The 20,964-nt window shown below is 54.6% G+C and overlaps 1 protein-coding gene across 2 annotated transcripts in view; it reads left to right on the top strand.

The window, feature by feature from the left end:
* GRHL3 (grainyhead like transcription factor 3) overlaps window positions 1-20,616 on the top strand; it is a 34,114-nt gene extending 13,498 nt beyond the window's left edge. For both annotated transcript variants that reach the window (XM_026012539.2, XM_072750768.1), the window contains exons 3-16: window positions 1,156-1,217; window positions 2,651-2,990; window positions 3,245-3,318; window positions 3,789-3,942; window positions 4,116-4,227; window positions 5,673-5,767; window positions 7,835-7,993; window positions 8,870-8,948; window positions 9,071-9,204; window positions 10,778-10,812; window positions 11,981-12,069; window positions 12,936-13,021; window positions 15,470-15,534; window positions 19,662-20,616. In XM_026012539.2, the coding sequence (XP_025868324.1) occupies window positions 1,156-1,217; window positions 2,651-2,990; window positions 3,245-3,318; window positions 3,789-3,942; window positions 4,116-4,227; window positions 5,673-5,767; window positions 7,835-7,993; window positions 8,870-8,948; window positions 9,071-9,204; window positions 10,778-10,812; window positions 11,981-12,069; window positions 12,936-13,021; window positions 15,470-15,534; window positions 19,662-19,776 (1,599 nt within the window). In that variant the 3' untranslated portion in view covers window positions 19,777-20,616. The remainder of the gene's footprint in view (window positions 1-1,155; window positions 1,218-2,650; window positions 2,991-3,244; window positions 3,319-3,788; window positions 3,943-4,115; window positions 4,228-5,672; window positions 5,768-7,834; window positions 7,994-8,869; window positions 8,949-9,070; window positions 9,205-10,777; window positions 10,813-11,980; window positions 12,070-12,935; window positions 13,022-15,469; window positions 15,535-19,661) is intronic.
* Window positions 20,617-20,964: the final 348 nt, after the last annotated feature.

Genomic DNA, 20,964 nt, shown 5'->3' with positions numbered 1-20,964 from the left:
ATTTAACCCCCAGCCTGGGATTTACAGCTTGAGGTTGGAGCATAATGTAAAATCTGGCACCATCTTCCTAGGCAAAGGGCCACTCCCAGGGCCAAGACGATGGGAACAGTTTCTGGAGGTGACACTTGTAGTGGTTTTAGTGAAATACAGCATCCTGGGGAGACATATCTGTCCCAACCCCTCACCCCTCATTTCAGAGCATTATGAGTTGAGAGCAGCCCAGTGGGTAGTAAGGCAGAGAGCACGGAGTTGGGAGTTTGAGAACTGATCTGGCCAGATAGTGTTCTCCATGTGCTAGGTGCTGGTCTAAGCACTCACGACAATCTCTGGAGTTAGTGTTACTATTATTATCCTTGCTGTACAGATGAGGACAACGAGGTACAGAGAGGTTAGGGGACTTGCTCCAGGTCACACACCAGTATGTGGCATATCTGGGAATTAAAGCTAAGAAATCTGGATCCAGAGTCCATGCTCCTAACCGCTGAGACAACAGAGCCTCTCTGGGCCTCAATTTCCTCATCCATATAATGGAGATAACATTAGTAGCAATCACAGAGTGGTCTAGAGATTAAATTGGAGATTTAAGGGTGTGCCTGAGATTTGAGGGGTGCCCGGTGGCTCAATTGGTTAAGCATCCGACTCTTGATTTTGGCTCGGGTCATGATCTCAGGGTCGTGGGATTGAGCTCCACATCAGGTTCTACACTCATTAGGAAGTCTGCTGGAGATTTTCTCTCTCTCAAATAAATAAATCTTTAAAAAAAATAAAAAAATAAAAACCAGAGAGCATTATTTTTACCAATAAATCTTCACAATACTCTTGACATAAGTATTCTAATCCCCCACTTGCCATACGAAGACAATGAATCTCAGAAAGGTACAGTCATTGATTCAGAGTCACACAGCACTCTTAAGTGGCGAAGTTAGATCTTAGGGCAGATCTGCCTGACTCCAAATTCTCTGATGCCTAAGTGCTCATCTTGGGGTACTTCTTTCCACTCTCTAACTTGGGACTTAGACTAAATGCTGGTCTGCCAATTAGCAGGACCAGAAGGTTTTCTCCCAGGGACCAAGGTAGCTCCTCTGTCTGGCCAAGTCTGCTGGAGGGGGCTGATCTGTCCATAAATGCATAAATCCCTCTTTCCTCTCCACTCAGGGCCCCAAGGAGAAGCGGATCCTGTCCTCCTGCACTGGGGGCCGGAATGACCAAGGAAAGAGGTGAGGCTCGCCCTACCACCATCTCGGCCCCTTCCCTCATCCTCACCTTCACCTCTGGGCTATGACCATCGGGCATAGAAGGCTCAGTGCCCAGGGCCCACAACTCTTAGGGGCCCGTGAAAGTGTTAGAATTTATCTTAAAATCATAAGAAAACAATGAATATGATCCAACATGGATTACATCTATCTTTACACCAATGCAATTGTAAAAGGCGTTTTAAACTATTTTTTTATGGAGGAAGGAGCCTGTGAAGGCAAGAGACTAGGGCCCACCAAGTCACAATGAGACCCTGCTACACTTGAATGGGTGCGCACACAGCACACCAACGAGGCCTGCAGGCCATGTGGGTTAGAATTTACTGAAAACAAACTTCAAAGCCATGGTCCAGGAAAAACCCCAAAGGCAGCTTTTCTGTCCAGACTCCAAAACCCTCCTCCCTGCAGCCTCAAGGGGAGGGAGACCTGGCCTAGGGGAGGGGACAGACACCTGGCTTCCCATACTTCTTCCTCTGGCTCTCTGGGCCTCTGCCGGGCATTGGTGCCTTGAGGCACTAATGTTCCCCTCCTCCTAGCAGGCACCACAGACCATGCTCAGGGCCAGATGCGCACTAGAGGGACCCTGCCCTTTCTCTGCCCTTCCCTCCCTGCTCCTCCCCACCTGCCAACCCTGTAGGGCCTCTCCTGGGAAACCTCTTGGGGCTTATCTCTGCCTTCCAGAAAATCCAGACTGCTAAGGCAGGCATTCTGGCTCTTGCGGCCCAGGGCCCCTCCATGCTAGAAACAGTAGGGCTGTGCGTGAGACTCTCCTGAAAACTAATTTTTTAAAATGTTAAGCTTTTCTGATTACAAAAGTAATACCTGTTTGTTATATAATACTCAAACTCTATAGAAATGTAGAAAGTAGAAAGTAAAACTTTCCTGTAGCTACTTCCCTGCCTGCTCCACCTTAACAGTTGGAGTGTATCCTTCTAGACCTTTTTCTCAACATATATTAATGTACTGTGTTCACTATAATAACCATTAACCACCCCCAGACACACACACACACACACACACACACACACATACACACATACACTCTGGACGACTCAGTACAGTTGTTTTAGGATGGGGACCTTTGACTCTGGTTAAGAAATAAACTTTTAGTTTTTGAAATTACCAAGTGCTATAAAAGATAAAGCATTTGTTTCTCCCCTCAACTTTGAGCCTATACCTTATTCCATTCTTGACACCCTCTCCCTGCCCATCTCCGAGACAAATTGGCCTGTTAATAGTAACATGTCTTGCTTCATGCATGTTGGGAAGATCTAACATTTACATTGGATTAAAGGAGGTCATGGTGTCAGCGTGATGGTCACCCTCCAATCCCACCAAGGACCCCCTTGCCCCTCAGAGAGAAGAGGTGCACTCACTCAGCCCTCCTCTCTCCCCAGGTACTACCATGGCATGGACTATGAGATGGACCTCGCTCCCCTTGAAAGCCCCACGCATCTTATGAAATTCCTGACAGAGAATGTGTCTGGAACCCCAGAGTACCCAGAGGGTCTCAAGAAGAATAACCTGATGAGTTTGGAGGGGACCATGCCCACTCCGGGCAAGGCAGCTCCCCTTGGCCCCAGCAAGCTGGAAGCTGGCTCTGTGGACAGCTACCTGCTGCCCACCAGTGATATGTACGATAACAGCTCCCTCAACTCCTTGTTTGAGAGCATTCATGGGGTGCCACCCACACAGCGCTGGCAGCCTGACAGCACCTTCAAAGATGACCCACAGGAGGTGAGGGCCTGTGCCCATACCCCTCACAGCCTCCCTGGATATGTGTATGCATGTGCAGAAGGAGAGAAGACAGTGAGGAGGTCAGAGGTTTGGAATCCATGGGATGAAAAGTCCTAGAGCAGAGGCAGGTCTGCCATGTACTGTTGCCTTAGTTGTGTACTGCATAACCTACACCACTGTATGTGACAGCCATGGGATGAGGCCCCAGCAGCCTGAATGTGGCCATTTATTCTCTGAATTGTGTTTTTCTGCAGTCGCTGCTCTTCCCAGACATCCTGAAAACATCCCCAGAGCCCCCGTGTCCAGAGGACTATCCCAGCCCCAAGAGGTAACTCAGCCCTTCTGGAACTTTGGCCACTTAGATGATAGACAGAGGCTACAGACAGAGCCTCACAGTGTCCCCAGAGCAGGCATCATCAACAAATGAAAAGACAGGAGTGAAGGCATGTGAAAGGAGAGAGACTAATTTCTACATTTTTTTTTCCTTGGGCTGTGACAGGGAGCTCAGAGCCCGTTAAAAAGCTGAGGTTCTGTGGCCCTCCTTCTCCCCTATGGCTTTGTCACCCCTCAGGGGTCTCTCTGGTTTCCATGATTTGTCATTCAGCAGGATTGTGGCTCAAGGAAACCATCAAATAGAAACTCCAAAAATGTGGAAATGGAGGCCCAGGGAGGTAGAATGATTTCCTGGAGTCACAGAGTGACTGCACAGCACAGCCTCAGGCTTCCTGCCCCGCTGCCCTCTGGGACCCCCCTGCCTGGGAGCACAGCCTCACTGTCCTCCCCTTCTCCTCCCTGCAGTGACTTTGAGTACACCCTGGGCTCCCCCAAAGCCATCCACATCAAGTCTGGGGAGTCGCCTATGGCCTATCTCAACAAGGGCCAGTTCTATCCCATCACTCTGCGGACCCCTGCAGGCAGCAAAGGCCTTGCCTTGTCCTCCAACAAGGTCAAGGTATGTTGTACCTGGAACAGCCCGGGATGGGGGTATAGTGGTGGGGCTGGCCCTGCCTGATGGAGACCCTAGGGAGTAGGGGGGCAGAGGCCCTGGACTAGGGCTCTGGGAAGCGACGGGGACTGCCTGGGCCTCTCCTGAGGCCAGGGTCATGGTGGCTGCTGTGCTTGCAGAGTGTGGTGATGGTTGTGTTCGACAATGAAAAAGTCCCAGCAGAGCAGCTGCGCTTTTGGAAGCACTGGCATTCCCGGCAACCCACCGCCAAGCAGCGTGTCATCGACGTGGGTAAGAGCCCCACCAGGCCCCAGCCCAGTCTCCATGTGTCTCCCTGTCTCCCTGTCTCTTCCTTGTCTTTCTCTGTCTGTCTCTGTCTCTCTCTCTCTCTCTCTCTCTCTCTCTCTCTCACACACACACACACACACACACACACACTCACACACGCCCCAATCAGGTCTTTTTGTCCCAGTCCTCTGTGATCTCTGCAGGATTTAGTTCTGACCCCAGCCACCCGCCTGGCCCCTGTCTCCAGGCCATACACTGTGGGCTTTGCAGGGATTTGCATCTGTTGGCTGGAAGCAGTGGCCTCTTTTCTATGTTGCTTTGGGGTAAACAGTGCTCTAGAGACCCCAGCAGCATCCGATAAAAAGACCCCTGGGATGCTGGCCTGCTTGTCCCCATGGGGAGCTTAGCCAATTGAGACACAAATGCAAAAGACAACAGAGTGGCCCCAGTGACTTAGCAGGTTTGAAGGACAGCAGTTCTGCTTTGGGAGCTGGAACCCAGGGCTCTGTCAGCAGGTAGGGGACACAGGGAAGGGACACGGGTGCCATCTTATCCCTGTCCCAGGCCCTGGGATGTGTAGGAGTCACAGCCCACCCTTGGGCCTCCAGGTTCTGGCTCCATCACTCTTTTTCTGACAGTGTGACCTGTGTCACTGCCCCTTTCTGAGCCTCAGTTTCTTCGGCTGTCAAATGGAATGAGGCCAGCTGCCCTGCCTGCTTATAGGGCTGTTTCTTCGGTCTCAGAGTCACACATACTGGACAGCATGCTCTGAATCAGGGCGATCCGATGACTTGTCTGAGAGGCCACATAGCAAGTGGGTAGGAGCCTGTGTTCAGAGGCCAAAGCTGAGCTCCAGTCCATGCTGTACCTTTTTTTTTTTTTTTTTTTAAAGCTGTGTGACCCCTGGCCAAGTGACCAGACCTCTCTGAGCTTCATTTTTTTTTTTTCATTTTGTAAACTGAACAGTCAGTCATAGGGTCATTGTGAGGATTAACTGGGGGCTCACCATCGTGAAGTTCAGTAAGTGGTGGCAGCTGTGCTATTTGCTCACTAGCCGTCTGATAGCTCAGTCCTGGCATCACTGCCCTTGCTACTACCGTTACCACCACTGCTCTTACTCCTTCTACTAGTGGGAGATCTCCTCAGTCACAATCCCGATGAAGACTCTAACCTTCACCCGAAACTGATGAGGGCCCTGGCCTACTTGTCAAAGTTAGGGATTCTCTGTGGGGTTTGGGCAAATCTGTTACCCAGGCTGGATCTCAGTTTTCCCATCTGTAACCCAGGGCATAACAATCAGTTCCCCCTCCCAGATTGAAGCATGGTTCTTGGGGGAGAGGGCCCGAATCCCTGCGGAGAACTAGGTCCCGCTCCTGAATGCCTCCTCCCCAGCGTGTCCCCAAATCCCTCTCCTCCTGACTCTCCGTCTGGTCTCCTGTGCTTCCCAGCTGACTGCAAAGAAAACTTCAACACTGTGCAGCACATTGAGGAGGTGGCCTATAACGCGCTGTCCTTTGTGTGGAATGTCAACGAGGAGGCCAAGGTCAGTGTGTAGCTGTGACGGAGCTGGGTCCTTTGGATTTCCCCAGTGGGGATCTGGGATTGTGGCAGCTCCCCTCATAAGAGCACCCATGGAGGAGGCAGGATAAGGAGTAGGGGAGAAGCACAGGCTTCCAGAAAGGCTAGGCCTATGTCCAGCCCTGTGACCTTGGACCAGTGCCTTGGCTGTAAAATTGGGGTGCAATTACAGCGCCGACTGAGAGGTTCACGTGAGGATCGTGTGAGTTAAGTAAAAGGTAGAGCACAGCTTGGCATAGCAGTGGTGGCTATTGTTATTAATCAGATCCACCCATTCACCGGATGGGAAAACTAAGCCTCATGCAAGGTCACACAGCCAGCCACCAATGACACCAGGTTTCCTGGCTTGCAGGCCAGTTGGTGTTGCAGGAGGAGTATTTGGAGTCTGGTAGAGGAGGCCGAAATCCCAGTCATATCACTTCCTACGTCCAAAAGAAGGAAACAATAGTCTGTCTCCTGGGGTTGTGGTAAAGATTTCATGGGCTCATGTATGTCTCAGACATGGGCACAGTGCCAGACCTGTCCAAGAGGCCTGAAAGTGGAGCCTCTGGTGACTTGTTTTCATACCAGCCACTTAGTGCCTAAGGCCAACTTGCCATGTGCTTCTGGACCTCTCCGTGCCTTGGTTTTCTGTTTGGAGAGCTGGTGTTGTGGAAGGGGCACTAGTCTGAGAGCCCCGGGCTGGGTGACCTTGGGCCTGTCCTTTGCTTCCTTGGGCCAGGCCTACCCTTTCAGACCAGGATTGGGCCCAGCTCCTGGCAAGGGCATTTCTGGCCTGGACAAGCTGGGGAGCTAGACTCTGTCTCCCGGCTTGCCTCATGGAGCCAGAGCCATCTAGGCTGCCTGGAGAAAATAGAGCTGAAGGGGCTCTGAAAACACAAAGGGAGGCACAAAAGTGAGGGATTATTATTATTCAAACAGATGCCAGGGGCTGGAGGAGGAGCTGGGGCCCCCAGTGCAGGGAGGTGGGGAGAGAGTTTCGTAGGAAGGGAGAGGTGGGTTTCGGTTGGGATTTTCTCACAGCCCCTTAAGCCCCCAGGCGTGGGTCTTTCTCAGGTGTGCGCAGGGTGGGAGCTGCATTAGGGCTGAGTTGGCTGAGGGGGAGGTATGTCTGGCATGCGCCTGGGGGCCTGGCCCCCACAGCCGAGGAAGGAAGGGGGTCTGCTCAGGCACTGCACCCCACCCCTACCTGTGCAGGTCACGGTGGCCAGTCGGGAGTGGGGTCTGGCCCTGGCACCTCGTGGAGAGTCAGTCAGGTAGACGCTCACCAGGTGAGCTTGCCAGGGAATCCCAGCTGAGACTCCACCCAGACTGCCATCAGCTGGGCCTGGGCTTCGGGGTGAGATTCCAGCTGTCCCATCCCCACAGCAGGTCACTGCGTGCCAAGCCCACTAGGTGCTCCACGCACCCTCACAGCCACATGGGGTAGGTTTCATCATCCCCGTTTTGCAGATCAGGAAACAGAGGCTCCATGAGGCTAAAGCTCTGGTCTAAAGCCACGTGGCTTCCCAGCCCGAGTCTGGGGGGCCCCATGTCTGGGCCCACTCTGCGCTGCCACCCTGCCTGCCTCCCTGTGGAAACCTCAGCGGGTCACACCTGCTTAGCGCCCCTGTTTCCTTGGCTGTAAAATGGGGGTGACAGGTCCAGTGATGGCTGGAGCTGGGGGTCGAGGGTGCCGAGGGCCAGGGTCTCACCCTTGTGGCTCATGGCCAGCAGGAAGGTGGTCTTCTGGGCTGTGGCTCTCCGCCTCCTCACTCTGAGTGGCAGACAAAGGAGGCTCCGGACTTGCATGAAAGCCGCGGAAGGACCCCCATCTCCCTGCCGGGGCCTTGAGCCTTTGGGCTGCCCTCGGCAACCTCGCGGGGGCCCGCTGCTCCTGAGCCTGGGCTCCAGCCTTCGTGGTGGCAATATAGGTGGGGCCGGGTGCATTGGGGTGCCGCTCCGGGCGCACAGCACGCTGGGCGGCGGGGGGTCGCAGGGCCGCAGGGCACCCCCGGGCCTGCTGTTCATCCAGCTCTGCTGCCGTCCCCAGGTGTTTATTGGTGTCAACTGCCTCAGCACAGACTTCTCCTCGCAGAAGGGGGTGAAGGGCGTCCCCCTGAACCTGCAGATTGACACCTATGACTGTGGCTCGGGCGCTGAGCACCTAGTGCACCGGGCTGTCTGTCAGATCAAGATCTTCTGTGACAAGGTAGCTGGGGAGGGGGGGGACAGACCCTCCACTGGGCCCCGGGAGGGAGCAGGGCAGCCCCCCCAACCCCCCACCCTCCCACCCGCCTGTGGGGCCTCCCCACCATGCAGGGCCTGTCAGTCGCTCTCTCTCACTCTCCCTCTCCTTCTCTCTCTCGCTCTCTCTCGCTCTCGCTCTCATACTCTCTCTCGCTCTCCTGCTCTCACTCTCACTCTCTCACTCATTCTCGCTCTTGCTCTCTTACTCTCTCTCTCACACGCACTCACTCTCTCGCTCTCTTGCTCTCCCTCTCTTGCTCTCTCTTTCGCTCTTGCTCTGTCTCGCGTACTCTCTTTCTCTCTGTCTCTCTTGCTCTCCCTCTTCCTCTCTCTCTTTCTCTCCCCCTCTCTTCCTCTTTCTCTCCCTCTCGCTCTCTCTCCCTCTCTCTCTCGCTCTCTTGCTCTCTCCTCTCTCGCTCTCCAAGCGTCTTGCTCCCATGAGCTGGTCATTGTGCGTCTGGGCCTCCAGGTGTATCCTCCTCCATCTCAGCACTGCCGTCTCCTCTCTGCCACCTTCGGAAGATCTACTTCTAGATCTCTCTGAATCTCTCTCCACCGTCTTTGTGTGTCTGCCTCATGTTTCTCTTCTTCTCGTCCCTCTTCCCTGTGCCTCTGCCTGTGCCCCTCTCTCCACGTCTGTCTCTCTCTCATGGCCCATCTGACCTCAGACAGGGCCTGGGCGGGCTGGACGCTGCTACTCCCTGTTTCCTGGTCTCAGGCTGGCGGGGAAGCAGCTCTAGAAGGCTGGCAGCCCCGGAAGGCTGGCCCATATTTAAGACATGAGGCAGCCAGCCCCTGCCAAGACCCGTGGTGACCCCTTTCCCCCTCTTCCCCACAGGGAGCTGAAAGGAAAATGCGGGATGATGAGCGGAAGCAGTTCCGGAGGAAGGTCAAATGCCCAGACTCCAGCAGCAGTGGTCAGTGGAGATGGGCCAGGGGCTGGGCTGGCCTGGGACAACAGGGCGGAAGGAGATGACAGGGCGGAGGTTAGGGGCATGAACGGAGGGCCCCAGACGCAGTGCCTTCCTCCTCCCATCAGGCATCAAGGGCTGCCTGCTGTCGGGCTTCCGGGGCAATGAGACCACGTACCTGCGGCCTGAGGCTGACCTGGAGACGCCACCGGTGCTGTTCATCCCCCACGTGCACTTCTCCGGCCTGCAGCGTCCTGGAGGGGTGAGGGCCTTGGGCCGAGGAGGGTCTTGGGCCCTGGGTGGGGGCTGCTCCACGTGGGCTGGCCCGGAGCACCTGCCGCTCAGCTGATACAGGCCGACAGAGCTTGTATAGGGCCCGACGTTTTTTTACATCAACATGAAAATGCTCTTACCGAATCCCATGGGATTAAAAAAGTAGGCATGTTCAGACAACGTTAGTGACCTTTTCTACTGTGAAGAGAAGGTGGTCGTGAAGAAACATTCATGCCTGGAGCGCACATGGAGGTTTCTGATGTCCGAGCCCCAAGTTAGATGGCGGCTGAATCAAAGCTGGTGGGCCGTGGTGGTCCCAGCAGCAATTGTGAGCGCTCACTTTGCGCCAGGCACTGTTCTCGATGCTTCCCATGCACCACCAGCTCTCACCCTCCTCCCTACCTCCCCACTAGGTGGAAACTCTCATTCCCCCCGGATTTCTGAGGGGGGACATTGAAGCACAGAGACCAAACCACCCAGTAGGCGGCAGAGCTGGGGTTTGGACCCAGGCACCTTGGCTTCAGAAGCCGACCGAGCTCGTCAACCATAGCTACACCACCTCTCAGGCTGGGAGCCATCCTTTGAGGTGGACTCTGCTGGCCCTCCACGTTCCAGATAAGGCCTCACAATAAGTCAGTGGGGGAATCAGAGTTCCAGAGCTTGTGTGGTCATTTGCTTCCACATTAAACAATTTAGTAGACTTTCCTTCCGATAAGGTCCTCCCCCGGCCCCCGTGTAGGTAGGAATGTTTGCAGAAATAGCTCCTGCTGTCCAGGATGTGCCCAGTGCAGTGACTTCAAACAGTAAGAGATTATGGAACGGACAGAGCAGCCAGTGCTGAGGTGGCCTGTGTTGGCCATCCTCCCCGAAGCACTGCTGTGGCCCCATGGTCAGGTGGCTGCCTACCCCGGTGTCTCTCCCTGCCAGAGATGACTGCCCTCTCGGGATTAAGGGCCCTGTGCCCAGTCTGACAGCTGCTCTGTGGGGAAGAAGAGGGAGGCTCAAGAGGGTTTGCCCCTGGGAGCCTGGTTGGGGGATGGGGTCTGAATCCTGCCTTGGCCTCCGTGCCACGGTGTGCTGGCGCGGAGGGAGGGGGCCTCTCTGGCAGGCCTGGTGGCCTCCGCTCATGAGACTGGTGATGACTGCACCGGGCGCAGAGTGCCCGGTGCACAGGAGGGTGCCAGAGAGGGCCCTGTCCCCTCCCCCGCTTCTTCCCGGGTGCGTGGGCTCCCACTCCCCAGCTCCGGGCTGCAGGACAGGACGGTGTGCGGTCCTGGCCCTTCTGGGTGAGCTGGGGCTCCTGGAGTTTGCCGCATTTCCTCAGCCCCATCTGTGTTCCCTGAGGCCCTGACTCCTTCTACCTGGGCTGGATGCTGCCTTTTGGCTCAATCTTTCAGCTCACTTAAGAGGACTTAAAGTGAGCAGAATGGGCTGGAAAGGCCCTGCAGCTGCATCTCCCTGCTGTAAAGATTGTGCCCCCTCCCCCCAGAGAGCCTCCAGCAGCGGGGGGGCCCCCTCATCTTCCTGCACATAATGGACAATGTCTTTCCTTTTTATTGCAGGCCGTGCCCTCGGCGGGTCAGAGCAGCTCCAGCAGGTACAGAGAGAAGCAGCTAAGGGCCTCCTCACCCTCCACCCCCGCCCGGCCCCCTACAGCTTGTGCTGCCCCCCAAGCCAGGAACTGGGCAACTGGGTGCTGGGGAAGCAGCCATGAGACTCTTGCCCCTAACCCCCCAGCTAGAGTCCCGCTCCTTTCCCACTGAAACTGCCTGCGATTTTATGGGTTGGTTTTATGTGAAAAGTTGGCGAATCTCTGGCGGGACACATGCTTGTAAAAAGAGAAAGAAGCAGCCTTGGAGATGGTAGTGCAGATTTGGAGGACGTCTGGGGACGGTGTGCTGCAGGGCTGGACAGGGGGTCAGCGCACAGCCCCTCGGGACTGCCCCCCAGACTCCAGGGGCCGGGCGAGGGGCCTGGTGCCTCTGGGCTCCTCAAGTCCTTCTCTCCCTCAGCCTAGAGATCTGTGTGAGGGGAGCGTATCCCAGAGGGAGCGTGGCCTGAGGCAGTGATGAAAGGGAAAGCACTTAAGAAAGCTCCTTTGTTGTTGATCTCAGTGTCTTCCAGTGTAAACCAGGGGTACTTTTCCTGAGGTGCTTTCACACCAAATGGGGTCACTTATCCCCTCACCACAGCCCCCAGTGGGGTCAGGCAAGCAGGGGTTATTGCTCTACCTGAGGGACCAGGACCAGAGGCTCAGAGACGTGAAGTGACTTGACCAAGCTCACACAGGGTTTATGTAGCATCGGCAGGCCGGAACCTGAGTCTGCCCTACTCTGAACCCCACATCCCTGCCCCCTCTCCCCACCTCACATCCAAGTGGATTCTTTCTAAAAAGAATCGTGTTGATGGTGAAACAACAGTCTGCATTCACCAAGGCCCTACTGTGCGCCACATGTGACTCTAAAAGCAGTTTGCGTGATCTCCTGCAGCCTCACCAGCTTTATGAAGTATTGTCATCATTACCTTACTGTCACCCCGTTTGATAGATGGGGACACTGAGGGACTAAGAGACTCACCCCGAGTCGCCTGGCTAGCGAGTGGGGTTTGAACCCAGGCAGTCCCAACTCCAGAACCTGCTGCTTCCCCCGCCATCCCTCTGCTTTGGGCCTGCCCTCATGGGACCTTCTGCACCTCTGGGGCCCCTTTGGACTCTGGGATCCCCCCGGGTTCCTTATAAGCCTCTCCTTGTCGCCCACCACCCCCAGGCTGCCTCTGAAGCGCACCTGCTCACCCTTCGCTGAGGAGTTTGAGCCTCTGCCCTCCAAAAAGGCCAAGGAAGACGATCTTCAGAGAGGTACCCTCACTCCCAGTTCATCCGCTCCCTGAGCCCTCCGCGTAGCCCCCAGCTCCCCGTGAGGCCTGCCCCAAAGCCTCAAACACCCATCCTGGCCCACGCAGCCAGGGCAGCACCCGTCCCAACAGAGGGCACAAGGGGCTGCTCCTCAGAGCGGGAGTGGGGCCAAGGCTGGAGGGTGGGGTGGGGGTCCGCAGGGCACCCAGGGTGCTTGGAGAGATGTCCATGGAGCTGGTGGGCTTATGCCTCCTCTGGCAGAGGCAACAGGTTCATTATTTTGGGCAAGCCCCCCCCCCCCCCATTCTCTACAGCAGGTGGGAACAGAGTTGGGTTTCCATTCCTGGCTTTCTGGCTTTAACAGCCTAAATCTGTGACTTCCTGGGAGAGGGGGACATGCCCAAACCTCTGGGGGCTGCAGCTGATTATCAAGAAGAAACCAACCGACAGCTAAGATCAAAAGCTTCCAGCAACCTTGACCTGAGCCTTGTACCACACTTGGTGTTTAAGACATCCTGTCCCTAGTTCCCCCACAACTCTAAAACAGAGGGTGGGGCCACCTCCATTTCCCATTTGGATAAAGTGAGGCTCAGTGATGGAAAACTACCTTCAAGGTCGCCTAGCTGGCAGGCGATAGAGCAGGGATTCCATCCTGCCCGAATGGGCACAGTCCGAGCAGGCCCGAGTGGGACCCGCAGAGCTGGGTGGTAGTTCCCATCTGGGCACAGACCCTCAGCAAGGATTTGCCCTTTCTGCAGAAATTGGTCTTCTGTTAAACATAATATTTTTGAAGCCTCCCCCACCCCCTGGGTGTTCCCGGGCTCCTTTGTCCTCCCCTTGCCGCTAAAAGCCACCCCTCTGCCTCTCAGTTCTGTTGTACGTGCGAAGGGAGACCGAGGAGGTGTTTGATGCCCTCATGTTGAAGACCCCGGACCTCAAGGGGCTGAGGAATGCGGTAAGAGGCTCTGTGGCCCACGCCCCCCGCCCTGGCCAGACCCTGCTCTGCGCTCCTGTCCCCTACCCCTCACCACACAGTTTTGACTTCCCTCAGGAAGGCACTGAGGAGGAATATGCCGGAACCCTGGGTTTCCGACGGCCCACCTGTCCCACCCCATTGGGGGGGGCACCCCCAGGCCTGGCTGGTGGGGGCGTGCCTCTGTGATGTTATCTCCCAGCCAGAGCCCTGGCTCCACCCTGGGAGTCACACACACCATAAATCCTCCTTAATCTGATGGCTGCTGTCTGACAGGCCAGAGCTTTTTGTTGGCTTTGCAAACCTGTTTCTGTTTTAATGGGAATGAAACCCAAAAAGGCCAGGTCCCAGAGACACTCTTTTTTTCTTTTTCGGGGGGCCTCATTCCTCCAGCTCGTGGTTGGCTGGGGGGGGCACTGGTGGGGGGGGCACAAAGTGGTGTTCGGGCAAGGAGACCTTCCCCAACCCCCCAAACTGCCAGAGAGTGGGTGAAACGACTCTGAATGAAACCCACAGCAGTTTTGTGGCTCAGCTAGAAACTGAGCAAACACAAGCCTCCGCCAGGGCCAGCGGGGCTTAAAGGTTGAACCAACGGGACAGCCAGAAGGTTCCAAGGTGGTGGGCTGGGGAAGAGAAAATGAACCCCGTAGTAACGCCAGCTACCTTTTACTAAAGACCCACTACAGGCCAGGCATTTTGTCAGGCGCGCTGCATTGCTAGCTCTCCATATTCTCTGAACAACCCCAAAAAGTGGCTACTATTATTATTTGTTCATTTCCATGAGAGAACAGCCTTCTCGCCATCAGGCAACCTGCCACAGCGGCTAAAGTAACAGAGCTGCAGTCCAGCCCAAGCTCTCTCCGCTCTGCTGTACCCTTCTGGTCCCTTCATGGATCATCTGCTCTGATTGATTGACACCAGCCATTAATGTCACTCGAACATGGACTCGGAATCCTTGGGTTGGATAGACCTAAAAGGGTCCCCATCTGGTATTTGAGCTCTCTCCCCAGCAGCTCTTCCAAAGGGGTACCCACTCTTGACTTGCCTACTTCCAGGGATGGAGAGCTCACCACCACACGGGGCAGCCCATGCTGTCTTCGTACAACTTATGTTTAGAAAGTTCCTAAGTCCTTCTTTAGGTTGAATTGAGATCTTCCTCCTGGTAGCTTCCAGCCATGTCGCCATCCAAGTAGAATAAGGACTTTCCTGCCTGGGAGGGATCTCTGTCAGGACAGAGAATAACCAAGCAGCTGAGCCTGATCCTCTTCCTAAAAGGCCTGAGAGGACCGCCTCAGCCTGAAGCCTTCGGTCTAAGCCTCGCTGCTGCTTCTAGGCGGCCAGTCACGCCAGACGGCACCCTCTGACTGAGCCTCTCACCAGGGCACAGACACAAGCTGGGCCTTCGCTTCATCTTCTCAGCTCCTGGGCTGAACCACGCTGCGTGGACATCTTATGCTTGCTCCCGTTTTACAAATGGGAACGCTGAGGCTCAGCGAAGTCAAGTGACTTGCTCAGAGTCTGCACTCCTGGTGGTGGAACTGGGACCAGACTGAGTCTGTCTGCCCTAGAGGAAACTTCTGGCTGCCTGGTGAGAAGTGAGCTGGCTCTGGCTGTGCGAGCTCAGGCAGGCCACTCACGGACCTCCAAGCTGGGGGTTCCTTGTCCGCAGAACAAACACCAGTGTTCTGGGATGTGACGGGGCAGGAAACCCGGGATCTGGCCGGGCCCTGGGTGCACAGTTTATATTCGTGGAGCTGGGCACCCTCAACCACCCGATGGGGTTAGTAATTCTTGCCTCGAAGGGGACAATATCTGGGTGATCCCCCTCACCGCAGGGCAGGAGCATCCAGTGCTCCCCTTCTAAGAGAACAGCACTGACTCTCTGTGGAGGTCTGCAGGCCGGGAACTGCCCCGAATGCTTTTTATGGGCCAGTTTAGTCACTTCCAGCAGCCCTACAGGTAGGGGCAATGCCCATCTCTGCCTCTGGTTTTCCCAGAGTTGGCTGCTGGTGAGTGGGGGACCCTCAGCACTGGAACGATGTGGAGTCTGACTTGAGGCAGTGGTTGGAGGACCTGGTGGATGCTCTTTGGGATATTTTACACCCACTAGATGTGCAGTCCGTCAAGAGTTTGTCGTGATGCAGGAAGGCTTATAACATGCAACGTGAAGTAAAAAAAAAAGTTATATAAAGCTATGTGTGGGGAATATAAAAAATCTGCACCCATGGCCAAAAGATGGGAAAGAGGGCACCCAGATGTTTACCTCTTGGAAACAGGATTATGGACAATTGTATTTTTTTTCTTTGTATTTTTCCACAGTATGGATGTATGTTACTTTTATAATCAGGAAATAAAAAGATTACAGTATAAGAGGCTGGAATAGGTCCAGTTTGGGCAGCAGACAACAAATCCCCTACTGTTCTCTTCCAGATCTCTGAGAAGTATGGGTTCCCCGAAGAGAACATTTACAAAGTCTACAAGAAATGTAAGCGGGGGTAAGTGCTCAGTACAGCTCTTCCTCCCATCCCCCCTCGTTGCCCCATTCCCTCTAAAATCTTGGTTCAGGGAGCTCCCAGAGGGTTTGCTCTGCCCCCCATGGTGCCGAGCAGCATCTGTCCTTGGCTCTGTGGAGAGGGCAGGGGCTGTGGAATTGGCAAGGCCACCTGCCAACTGGGAAGGAAAGGAGTAGAAGACAGATGGAAGGGTCTTTAGAAGGTGGACACTTGACGGGATGAGCACTGGGTGTTTTTCTGTATGTTGGTAAATTGAACACCAATAAAAATTAATTAAAAAAAAAAAAAAAAAAGGAAGGGTCTTTAGAGATGGCAGGTGGAAGGCCAGTGCAGGCCCAAAGATCAGAAGACCCAGGTCCAAGCCCCAGGCCACTGGATGGCCAAGTCATTTGATTATAATGATGGTGATTGTGACTACCATTCACTCATCTGTCTACCATGTGTCAGATGTTGGGCTACACGTCTCCCACTTAACTCTCACAGCCACACTATGAGGTAGACACCATTACTCACACTTCACAGAGAGGGAAACTGAGGCTCAGAGGGGCTAAGCATTATTCAGGGGCAGGAGCAGCAGAGTAAAGGCAGGGAGGCAGAAGGGCCCAGCAATGCTGCTGCTACTGGCCGAGTCAGGGCCCAAGGAGGGAGTGGCTGGCAATGAGTCTGGAAAGGGTGCGGTGACTGGGTGTGGTTTTGAGGAAACCCAGCTGAGATGCTGCATAGGCCTTCACCGGTGGATCTGCCTGAGGCAGGAGGGGCTGAAGCTTTATCTTCCAGAGGGCTGGGCAGTGTGGTACCTACTGTGGGCTGCTGGGGATTAGTGCTCAACACCACAGTGCCCTTAGCTACCTGCCCAGGCTCTCCTGGGCAGGGCGGGTACAGGGGGCCACATGGTGACTGCCCCCAAACTCAGTCCCCCCCCCAGCTCAGAGACAATGAGCTGGGCATTCACAGAAGTCCCTGCCCAGCCTAGTGTAAGGAATTGTCAGCACTATTCCCTGCTTGGAGGCCCCACTCCCAGCCCCCCGGCCTCCTAGCCCCCCAATGCAGCTCAGAGCCTGTCCTCCTGCTCTAGACAATGTAACTCCAGCACACTTACTTGTGGGTGCTCAGACATCACCTCGTGGCTACTGTCTGTGGGCTTTCCTTTCTTTAGGAAGTAAACGTCCTAAACGCCAGGCAGGTTTTGTACCCAGGCTGAGGCCCCATCCAGTCAGGCCCAGGGGCTGGCCTCCCACCCTCCCTCCTCTTTGGTTCCCACCCAGCCTCCCACAGAAGGGCCCGGGGCGGGGGGGGGAGGAAGCTGTACAGTCCTGTAGACCCTGGGAAAGGACCCGTTTGGTTTTGATTGTATGAGTGTCTAGGTTTTTGTGTGTGTGTTTTTTTCTTCCAAGTTTCGGTTTCAAACTGGGGCTCACAAGCTCTCTGGAGCAGAATCCACCTCATGGCAGAGGGCAGGCTCTGTTTTGCCCAGACAGGCCCAGCCCCAGTTCCCCTGCGGACTAGTGCCCGTGCCCCCCTGGCTGCAGCCCAGTCTGTGGCCAGCCTCCCTGACAGATCCCACCACAGGCTGGGCTGAGGGGCTGGGAGATTGTGTGTGTGTGTGTGTGTGTATGTGAGAGAGAGAGAGAGAGAGAGAGAGAGAGAGAGAGATTGAGATTTGGGGGGGGGGGGAGTGCATACAAGGATGCCCCAGCCCCACTGGCAAAGTTGCAGAGCTTTCCCTTAAGCCCCTACGGCTCTTTAAATCCTAATTTTAATAGCTCCCATGTGTGGAGCACTCACTATGTACCAGGTGCCAGACTAAATAAATGACTCCCAGACATCATCTCATTGACCTTTGAGTTTGGTATGATTATCTGTATTTCTGTAGATGAGGAAACTGGCATTCAGAGTTGGTCCCAGGGTCACAGCTAGTAACTAGCAGAAGGAATCCCAGCCTGCCTAAAGCCTGTGCATGCACCCACTATTTTATCTTGCCTCCTGCTTCTTCCTCTAACTGCTAAGCAATGTGCAAATAAAGGCCTTTTATTTGCCTAGCCCCATGGCCCAAGCCATCACTCAGTAGCCCTTCGGAGGCACCCTATAGCTCATACACAGCCTGGACCATGAAGACCTCGGGCCTAGAATCAATCTGTGATACTTAAATGAGAAGAGTCTGCAAAAAAACCTTTTGGGAGAGGAGAGGCGAGGCTCATTTGCCATGTCCCTCCGTGTCCGACTCCTCTGCTGAGGAACAGAGAATTCTAATCATGGCCTAGTTTATTTTCACAGAACCCTCCTGAAAGTCCTCTGGACAAAGGTAGATAGAATCAGCTTTACAAGCACCACTGAGTGCTTGAAAGATGAACAAATACACTGTTTTGCTGGCAGCTGGCCAAGGGTTTGGGGCAAACCAGGACAGAAGACAGCTAGAAGCTGGCAAGTGACAAGAGGCCCACATTCTGGGGCACTGGTTCCCCACCAGCCCTGCTTCTCTGGCCCAGTTGTCACTGAACTCTGGGGGGGAAGGGGTCTATGGGCTTGTCTGGGATACCTTGTGTGGAGGTGTGCACCCCGGCCCACTGGGAGCCCCGCTGGGGAGTGGGGGGGAAGGCAGCCGTCAAGTTCCTGCATGTAAGGCACACACTGCCTGGCACCTAGAGGCGCCCCGTAACTACTACTGTCGGAAACACATGGAAACCTGGCCACTGACAGAGCACTCACCCCTCTGGCCCAGCCCTGATCTCCTCGGATCTGTTCCCAGCCTGCAGCCCCCAGACAAAGATCCCTCTGTGAGATGAAGGAACCGCTGATGGGACCCAAGGAAGTGGGAGCCTGTAATTAGACCCTGGCTGTCAGCACCCCGGCCTGGGAGCCTGAGCCCGGACCTCCTTCCACAAAGCAGCAGCATCTGGAAGCTGCTGTACAGATGGCCGGACATAGGCCGTAGGCTTAGGCTCCCTGCTTCTGCAAGGTCTCCGTCCTCCCGACCCGGGGGATGGCAGGGACAAGCCTACTGCCTCCCCAGGGGTCCCCCTGGAAAGCAGATGGCTGCCTGCTGGGAGCGGTAGTCTGAGATCTGCAGCCCCCCATTCCTGCCCTACTTGAAACAATCTCGCCCCCATCCAAACTCTCCCCCAGACCTGGCTTTTGCCTTTCTCATATAGGCCACTTCCTAACTCATATTTATAGGGAGTTTTTGTTTTTTTGTTTTTCTTTCTAAAAAACGGTACAGTGGAAAGAGACAAAAGTCTAGAACTCAAGTCCTAGCTCTGCCATCTATAAACTGTGTGACCTTAGGCAAATGACTCTGCTTCTCTGAAGCTCAGCTTTTCCATCTATCAACTGGAGTAACAGGGTTCTTAAGATTTCTTTTCCCAGGCCCCACTAGAATACGGACTCATGGAAGGCATGTAGGGCATCCTCTAGGATCTCTGTGTGGAGCAAGACCCTGCACACGGAGAGGCCTCAGTAAACGCTAGTGGGGTGGATGGATGAGGACCGCCAACTCCATTACAAAGGGACAGCTGGTGTGGTCGGGCCAGGGAGGCCCTCACAGTGACTAGGACGCTCTGCGGAGGGCTGCAGCATGGAGGCCCTGTCCTTCTCAGGTTGGCCCAGGTCCTAGCCTGAAGGGTGTAGCGGGGAGAGAGCCGAGCCCCTCATGCGTCTTGTGCTATCCGTGAGGTTTCCACTTCATGGGGGTGCACGAGAGCAGAGACTCAGGTGGCACCTGCCTCTGGCTCAGGCAGGCACGCCTGAGTGACACATCGCAGCCTCCTACTGAACCCAGGCCACACTGGTCCACCCACCGTGCCTCTTGCACTTGAACTCTCACGTTGTGTCCGAGTCCCATCTGGCCTAGGGGCTGAGGAGTACTGTGTCCCTCCCAGTCAGTCTGCTGCAGTAGAGAGGCCGTGGTTGGAGGAGTGGCTCGGCCCCTTGGGAGCCACTCCCTCCACCGTAGGTGGGACAGTGAATACCCACCTCTGCTGTTAGGGCGGTCAGGAGAAAGTCCGAGAGGCGCCTGCCATGTTGTGCACACCCGATAGGTAGGAACCAGTACTATCATCCTTGTCACCCAGAGGCCTGGCCACATTCTAGACATATCTCCTCTTCTCTTCCAGGATCTTGGTCAACATGGACAACAACATCATTCAGCACTACAGCAACCATGTCGCCTTCCTGCTGGACATGGGGGAGCTTGACGGCAAGATCCAGATCATCCTTAAGGAGCTGTGAGGCCCGGGCATCCATGCCCTTGGACCCCCTGGGGCCGGCTCCAGGCAAGGAGCCCTCTGGGAAGTGGCCCCATGCCATACCACACACAACGTCTCCTCATGCCTCAGTGCTGTTACTTGAATGTCCTCCCTGAGGGAGGAGGCCCTCATATTGCAAACCCACAGATGCTACGGTCAGGGAGGGACCTGGGAAGTGTCCCGATCTGAACCCCAACTCATGCTTGAATCTACACTGGATTTCCTGCCGGTGCCTGCCCAGCTAGTGAGAGTGTCATGTTGGTTCACGTCCCCATGGCCTGTCTCCTTCTCGGAAGACCCCATTCTTTCTGCACATCTCCCGGTTGGCTCTTCACCCTCCTTCCCAAAGCTGCCTTGAATCTTGTTCAGCTTCCATTCTTGATTCTTCTATCAACTTCAGACTGAGGATTCCTTATATTGTTGCTCAATTAACTTTGATTTTCAGTGCAAACAATTTGTAAATGTCACCATAGTGGAAACACTCTCTCTCGTGGATTTTGTCAATACAAGGTGTAAATAATAATGCTCATTGATTGGAACAAAGTGGCTGCTGTATAAAACAACTTCCGTGCCTGTGCCTGTTTGCTGATGTACACATTTCTTATTTACAATTTCCATTTATGTTATATATATATAAGTATATATTGTATATACATGCAACATTTTATATTTTTCATGGATACATTTTTATCATTTCAAAAAAGAACGTGTATTTCACATGCTTGGACTGTTGTTTTTTTTTTTTTTAGCTGTTATTCAATTATGCATTTTGTATACTCACATGGTATTTAGTAATAAAATTCTACCTATGTATTACTTCAAATACTACACTTGTTCCTTTTGTGAAAGTCTTCCCAGAAGAGAGGGTGAAAGCAGACGAGGCCTGCTTCCTTCTGTCCTGTAGGTGGTTAACCCTGGACCCGAAGGCTGGTGGTGTGTACTGGGCACCCAAGAAGCAGTGGTGCCCCATGGAAGGCAGTGGAATCCTGACGCTAAGATCTCGGTCTTGCACTGTCCCAGGGGCCGAATGTTATGACCTTAGGATCATTGACTAGAGAGACAGAGAAGTCCTGGAAAAGGTCCAGGATGGCCTTGCCAAGGACCTCACAGCTGGGGCCAGTAGGCAGAGCCCAAGGCTGGGAGCCACGTGACCTGGCTTCTTGGGCCAACT

This window comes from Vulpes vulpes, chromosome 2 (genome assembly GCF_048418805.1).
Source record: "Vulpes vulpes isolate BD-2025 chromosome 2, VulVul3, whole genome shotgun sequence".
NCBI lineage: Eukaryota > Metazoa > Chordata > Mammalia > Carnivora > Canidae > Vulpes > Vulpes vulpes.
The sequence above is the reverse complement of the archived record's forward strand: the minus strand, read 5'-3'. Positions and strand labels throughout refer to the sequence as shown.